Here is a 7,424-nt window from a genome sequence, read left to right as displayed (position 1 = left end):
GTCAAATAAGATCGTTTTGGTTATATAAAATAATCGTCGCTAAAAATAAAATACTGAACCAAAACATCGCTCGTTTTATGCATAGAACATTGCATTAGCGACGAAGACAGTCTGCGGACCAACGCGCGACTGAATTGACTTCTAACATCTGAAAAAAGACGACGCGGGAGCCGGCTCCCGAAATAAAGTCGCGAGCTTTATCCACCGCTGCACAGTGCACGAGCGCGGACGCCGGCCTCTCCTCGGCGTCGCCAGGCGTCGCTGCCCGCCGACGTCGATGCAACAAGTAGCCGTCGCCGTTGTCCATCGCGACATCGGCGGTGCATCACGCTGACCCGAGCGCCATTTCCCTTTTATCTCGTCACCGGGACCCGCCGCACAGGTGAGCAATCTCGCCAATTATCTCGCCTCAAGGTAAACTCCGCTAACCCAAACATGACTAGTCTATTTTCACAACTTACCACAAAATAACGACGTCGTAAAAAGTAGTTTTCGCGGAAAACAGTTTTCCGGAAAGCCGTAATTTTAATTTGTTTTCAAATGGATTCCGATGTTTTCAATTTCTTTGTGGAATTTTCATGACTTTTTTTCATCCATTTTCTGCAACAAAAGTACAACGTTGTTATCTTCAACGAACAATCAGATTACATAACAATTAAATTATTTTCTTTGTCTGTTTTAACAAATAACAACATGATTTTTATAAGATTTTGAGACGCCATGTTGTAATTACGTCAGGGTTATCCATTTTCATCGACATGGTGAGGTCAAACGAGAAACATAAAAAAATAACATGTCATGTTTTGATGGCTATTTATAAATAAATTAGATGACATTAGTCTTAAGCGTTCCTATTTTTACAGAGGTGTTTTTTTTGTGGCAGGCCATCCCCTACTGCGATCGAAGTTCGCGAGTGAAGAGCTGTTTTTCTCTCATCAGATGAGTTGAATGATTGTCGCGGTGAGCATCGCTCGTGAAAACAATTCATTTTTTTACCATTAACAGTTCAACTCATAATATTGATTTTTTTTAAGTAATGTCCAGTGAAGTCAACACACTAATACGCTATGGATGAAAGTTTTTTGAAATCGGCTGGCTCTAAGTCCATGCGGCCGGTGAGGAACCGACGATACTCCAGGTTTGTGATGGAATGGTCGTGTGCCGTGTGCCAAAAAACATTAACAAGAACCAAATAACAAATAATGGTACGTTGTGTGACACCCTTAACACTAATCAATAATACATTATTATTTTATTCATTGAATTGTAGTGTTGTCTGTCTGCATTATTTTATTTTGTATTTTTTCAATTATTTTTTTAAAGAATTTTAAATTAATTAATTACTAAAAGAAATATTAATTGCACGATGTCTATTTAAAATGTTTAATGAATTTTTCATGTAAATTTATTTGCAGAAAATCTTTCGGCGTAGGACAAAGACCAGCCAAGAGATTATTCACCCCAGACATAAAACGATTCTTAAAAGAATGGCTCGTGCGGCGAAGAGAAAATCCGTACCCGAATAGGGAAGAAAAGAAAATTTTAGCAGACGAAACTGGACTGACATACATTCAGGTAAAATAAATTGATTTCACTACAATTTAAAAAAAAAAAAAATAGATTCCAATGTTTATCAAACGAATTGTGTCATATTATGCACCTGTCTACGTATTTACACTTATTTGTTTATTATCTTGGCATTTGTATGAGGAAATGAGAAAACAAACTAACACGTGTTTTTGTTTCGTATATTGGTAGTATTATGCAGGTATCTATCTACTCGAGGGCGGATTTACCAGCACTCTCTAATTCGTGCAGGTGATCCCCAAATTCAACATTTTCAAAAAAAATATATTCTGAAATATTTTACAAAAAAATGAAACTGTAACAATGCTCTTATATTTTTATGTAGCCATTTATTGCAAAGGTTTAACGCAAGAAGTAAATTACTTACCTACTAATATATATTTTGAATGGCTAAAGTATGAATAATTATTCATCGAATCTATTGAGATTCACTATCTTTAATATCAGGGTTTGAAGATAATCTCGATTACAACTGAAAGGATAAACGTATAATAAAACGAAAAAATATAGTCAATCATACTGAATTTGGAATCAACGATGTATTTAGGAAATAATTAACAGTCAGGAGAAAGGAATCAATCAATCAGAACAAAAAATTTAGAAATTAATACCTTATTATGAATTGCGATGTTTCATGGCTTTCGTTTTTTTTATATTAGGTCTTTTGCATTGTGGTACAAATGGATAGGTACCTACTGCGAGTAGGGCCTGCGACTGGTTAAATCTGCCTCGTGGATACTTACATTTAAATCTTTGCTATTTATACTATATTTCAATATGTAGCTACCAAAAATACTTATTATTTATTTGAAAATGTTTCTTTCCATTAAACGATTTTTTACACAGGGCTCTTTACTTAACAGAGGTTAGGCATTCCGCTGACGACACTTACTAGGCACATTGTTTTTTTCAGGAATAAATATGACAAATCCATGTTTGTAATTTCTACCTCATAAATAATAAGGGCTGAGTGAATACTTTTTGACCTTTATCATTATGGGGGTACACATTCTTCGTATCTAGATAGAAAATGTGAAATTGGTACGTAATTTTAATGTGTTCGTCAGTTATTTACTTAGTAGGTATCTAAATTTGGTTTCTCAGTTCGACATAATATTCTATGTAGTCACTAGAACCTAGTAAGTAACTGTTATTACAATTAAAATCAAATTCATATTATTATTGTGGAAAACAGATGCGAAAAATAGACTAGCTTTAACGGTTACATGTAGGTAAATTGTGCGTAAAACATTTCACGGTGAGCTTTCTTATCGGAAAGAGATGACCGTATACTATACGGTCTCCAATTTTATTAGATTCAATATGAACATTAATTCAATTTTCATAGCAGATTTTGGCAAAATTCATGAAATCAAGAATGAAAACCTAACCTAACAAATAATATTAGTATATAGTATTAATAATTACGCCTCTTGTAATACATAGGGCTTACCCACCTGCTTTAATTTTCAATGAAAAAATACTCAAAAATAGGAAACATATTGTTTCAGATCTGCAACTGGTTTGCTAATTGGAGACGAAAACTGAAGAATGCTGGTAGTGAACGACATAGAAAAACTTGGGGGCATTTGATAAAAACCTACAATAATCAAGCTCAAGGAAACGTCGAGCAGTTCAGCATTTCTTCAGATGACAGCATCTGGGGCGAACCAGACCCTGCCACTCTCGACAGCTACGGCGAAGTCGCTCTTTCGGGAGACCATTGTTACAGCGCCCTATGTTCTGGACAGCGCCGTCTGCAAGAAGACGCCGACAAGGACGCGACGTTCACCAACTACAGATCTCCTCAAATCGAAAGCCAGTGCACCGCTCAATGCTACCAAGTAAGTTCAACGACTGAAGAATGTAAAGGCAACAAGACGGATGCATTCGCCGGCCTCATATCGGCCAAGTACAAAAACAATATCATGAAGAAATATTTGAAGGGCCTGCAACCCAGTTCGGAGAGCAGCGAAGATACTGCAGTTTCCAAATCCATGGACTCCGCTCCGCCGCCTGTGCAGCTGACGAAATGGCGAGAGAGCGCGGCTAACTTTCAGCCTCGCCAAAGCAACTATGTCACGTGGAACGCCAACATCCGCAGCAGGCCAGATAAAAAACAGTCCATGTCTTCCAGGCCAGCCGTTCGAAACTGCGGCACTTCCATTAATGGGTCGCGACCGAATCATCTGTCTGAATATTGCTCCAATGATCTCAATATCTCTCAAGCACCACTGTATCGTGATAACAGGCTAGAATTTAATGCTCCAAGCATAGGTCCTGTGGATAGTGAAACGTGTGTCCACGGTCGCGAAGAAGTCGAAGCTGCGGTGACCCTCACGCGCCTAGCCAGCCTCTACAATAGGTCTTGAGGCGACCAATTGCTCAAAAATCGTATTAAGTCATTGTTTAGTAAAGATGTACTTCGCGACTGATAATTGTGATACAAAATAAATTATTAAATTAATGCTGTGAATGTGAAATACATTGAAATGTGCGTAAATTAATGGGTTTTCGAAGTGATTACAACATTAACAGTTTTTTTTTATTAAGGGAGTGATCTTTGAAAGCATTTTTAATTTTATAGATAGATAGGGTCGGTTTTATCTTAATTATTTTAAATCCCAATATGCCGCCATGATACCTTAATTATATTATATTTCAGACAGCTATTATTGACAATAATATTATCACAAAAGAGTTTTCGAATTAAATTTTATTATTAAAAATATATAGAATAATTACCTAAATATATAGTAAAAAACATAAGCAAAATATTGACAATAATTGTTACGAATATTGTAATCATTCTTTTGATCATTTCCATTTTCTGTAAAAGTGTGGCATTTTAAAAGTATTATAATAATATATCACTTTCTTTGTGCATACCAATAATTTAATCTTACTTAGAATATACGAAAATCGAGCGGTAGGCAGGTACCTGCATAGTAATTCTTTATCAAACCCAATAAATTTATAGATTTATCCAATGAATATTATTCAATGAATATGACTTATTTATTATAGCACATTGCCTGTATAATAACTACATATTATAATATCAGTAAATAGGTACCTATACTTTTTGTAACTTATTTTATAGGTAGGTACATTTAATATTATTGTGAATAAAGTTTTATGAATTCTCTCAAAAATTACATTCTTTTGATATAGATGTTTTTATTGTTAAGTATATTTTAGCTGTAGATATAGAGAAATAAATGGAATATTACAATGATGACCTATATTATTTTTTCCCCAAAAAGCTTAAACACTTTCTTCAAGACAGTAATAATTATTTTAATCCTCTAGTGAAAATAATATGATCAAACAGTTCCATGAATAAACAGAATATGATAAAACACCGTTCTGTTTCTTCGTATTCTGTTTTGTCCGGATACCGATTCCAACTAACGGAGCAATATGACGAACCTTGGAGCAAATACCTACATCTCATATTATGAGCAAACCAGGTGATCATCCCTTTACATCAGTATTAATTTTAGAGACGCTTTTGAGACACATAGTAAATTTTCGCTTCCAATAATGATCATCAAAACCTGAAGCTTTTTGCTATTTAGCTGTTTATCTGTTAATTCAAAATTCTGTCGCAAAGACTAAAACATTCAATAGAGAGATGGTGAAACACGAGTGTTCGAGTATTTTCGATGCCAATAAAATTTTATTTTGCATTGACCGCATGGAAAAACTTTTTGTCTAGGATTATCATCGATGAATTCTGGGTGGTTTTACACGCATACATACATCATGTTTGATCCTAAGAGGATCGCGGGATCCACGGGTTGGAGGTTGAATTAACATACATATTTTTGTTTTTAGGAGAAACCGCGGCATTATAATCCGACACGTTACCGCTCGACTATCGTACAACTCTTTATCCACAATTGGGTTTTTTTCTACATCAGGCCTAGGCAGATTTTTACAGCACTCAATATATTTCTAATTTTCTTCAAGTGTTGCGGTCAGTGGCGAGGAGTGGAGGTAGGCTATTAAGATTTCACATAAATAGTGCATCCTAAACTTTATCAGTCATACTTATTTGTTTTCATTGAACTAAAAATACAATTTGCAGATAGTGCTGGTTAGTTTTTAAAATTCAATTAAACCCCGTCTAAACCAAATCATAATAGTTTAGGTATGCTATTGGCTATCCAACAAAAATTGTGCAGATTTTTTCAGTCACACTTATTTGTTTTCGTTGAATTAAGAATAGGTACATATTACAGATGTTGGTTAGTTTTTTAAAAAGCATTAAGCCCTGCCTAAACCAAACCAATATCGGTAAAAAATATTCTTCTATCTATTTTACTATTATCTACTATGGCTTGGATTAGGCAGCGTTTAATTGAATTTTAAATATTAACAAACACTATCAACGCATTGTAGTCTAAGTTCAATAAAAACAAATTCGTTCGTCTGACAAAGTTTGGTGTGCACCATTTATGTCTACATTTATAGCTTACCTCCACCATTCGTCACTGTCCACTGTATAATATATCTATTGCAGTGTAATAAAAATAATTATACCATAGGATCACAATAAGTGTCTTTAAAAGGAAAAAACAACAAATATCAAATATAAATTTATAATGGAAACATGCAAGTTCAATAAATTGTCAATGAAGACTTGCTTCGTAAATTGTCCACTACTTTTGGAAGGTTGGAAAACGTAGGTTCACATACAGGCGAGTAGAGTAACAGAGGGGATTTTTTTGTTAAATTTAGATAATTTTTTAGGATCTCAATTATGGGGTTTTATATTTATTTATAATGATTTGAAGAACTTCATTTTCTACTAAGGATATTAGTGATTTTACCCTGCCCACTGTGAACGAACTTAAATATTGAGTAGGTATGGTTATATACCTATAACACCTCGGAGAAATATTGGTACGGTGCGTGAGTATAAAAACCTATGAAGTGAACAAGGTGTATACATATCACAAACATTCTTAGATTTTCAATATTTTTAAACAAAATACATGGAGGTAATGGAAAATATTATAACATTATAACTTATGAAAAGTAGGTAATTATTATTCCTATTCATGCATGAATTGGCAATTTTGATAATAATAGTGCTTTTCTATTAATTTAGGCAGTGAATCCAAAATTATCATGGCATTCCAACAATGGACCGTAATCGGCATCGAGAAAATGTTATAGGTATTATGAAAACCCGCCACACATAAACTTTTATTTTATTATGTGTTTAAGTGAAGAATTTTCTTCACTGTTAAATGTGCGGATATCACAGGTTACTTCACAATTTTATTATAAAAGAGGGAATTTAAAAAAAGTAATATTACCATAGAATGATAATATAATATGTAAAAATAGTATCGCCACGGCAGAAAATAGGCTTGAAATATATACATCATATAAAAATCTAAGTTACTCCACATATTATTCTTTAGATAATTCTCATAGTTTTGTTCTACGATAGGCTTTGCTATAACCTGGTATGTATCTCGGCCATCCATCATGATTTCTTTACGAAAAACGGTTCTGGCCAATTGCTCAGCCCACCTACATGCACTGGATCAAAACACATATTGAAATTGATTAAAGACAAGTGTTATGCTACTAGGGACCTCTAGCAACTGAATATTATGAAAGATTAAAACTATGAATTATTCAAAAACCGTTCAAATACATTCCAGAGAACTTATTAAGCTAGATTTTAAATTAAAAAATAACCATATACTATAATATGCAATAATTTGATGAATGTCTTCAACGAACGCATATCTTATAAGTTTTTTTTTTAATTTTTTTATTTATGAAATAAAAAGAAAATTCTTTATATTATTTTT

The 7,424-nt window shown here is 33.8% G+C and overlaps 1 protein-coding gene across 2 annotated transcripts; it reads left to right on the top strand.

Annotated features, from left to right (window-relative positions):
• Positions 1-294: 294 nt before the first annotated feature.
• Positions 295-4,820, top strand: LOC147066247 (uncharacterized). 2 transcript variants are annotated; one of them, XM_085955896.1, is made up of 5 exons: positions 296-382; positions 884-960; positions 1,035-1,138; positions 1,416-1,575; positions 3,099-4,820. In XM_085955896.1, the coding sequence occupies exons 3-5, from the start codon at positions 1,068-1,070 to the stop codon at positions 3,957-3,959; spliced, it is 1,092 nt and encodes a 363-aa protein (XP_085812022.1). In that variant the 5' UTR covers positions 296-382; positions 884-960; positions 1,035-1,067; the 3' UTR covers positions 3,960-4,820. The 2 variants fall into 2 exon arrangements, with proteins under 2 accessions (XP_085812023.1, XP_085812022.1); XM_085955897.1 differs by lacking the exon at positions 884-960 and having other exon boundaries at positions 295-382; positions 3,099-4,109.
• The last annotated feature ends 2,604 nt before the right edge of the window (positions 4,821-7,424 follow it).

This window comes from Rhyacophila brunnea, unplaced genomic scaffold, assembly GCF_057557595.1.
Source record: "Rhyacophila brunnea isolate RB1 unplaced genomic scaffold, BYU_Rbru_1.0 scaffold_5, whole genome shotgun sequence".
NCBI lineage: Eukaryota > Metazoa > Arthropoda > Insecta > Trichoptera > Rhyacophilidae > Rhyacophila > Rhyacophila brunnea.
This window is presented reverse-complemented; position numbering and strand designations above follow the sequence as displayed.

Bases quoted from the DNA above. Each gene is read 5' to 3' on its own strand.
- LOC147066247 (XM_085955896.1), top strand. From the start codon at position 1,068: ATGGATGAAAGTTTTTTGAAATCGGCTGGCTCTAAGTCCATGCGGCCG. The intron at 1,139-1,415 runs GTTTGTGATGGA...ATTTATTTGCAG, and splicing joins AGGAACCGACGATACTCCAG to AAAATCTTTCGGCGTAGGAC. The intron at 1,576-3,098 runs GTAAAATAAATT...ATATTGTTTCAG, and splicing joins CTGGACTGACATACATTCAG to ATCTGCAACTGGTTTGCTAA.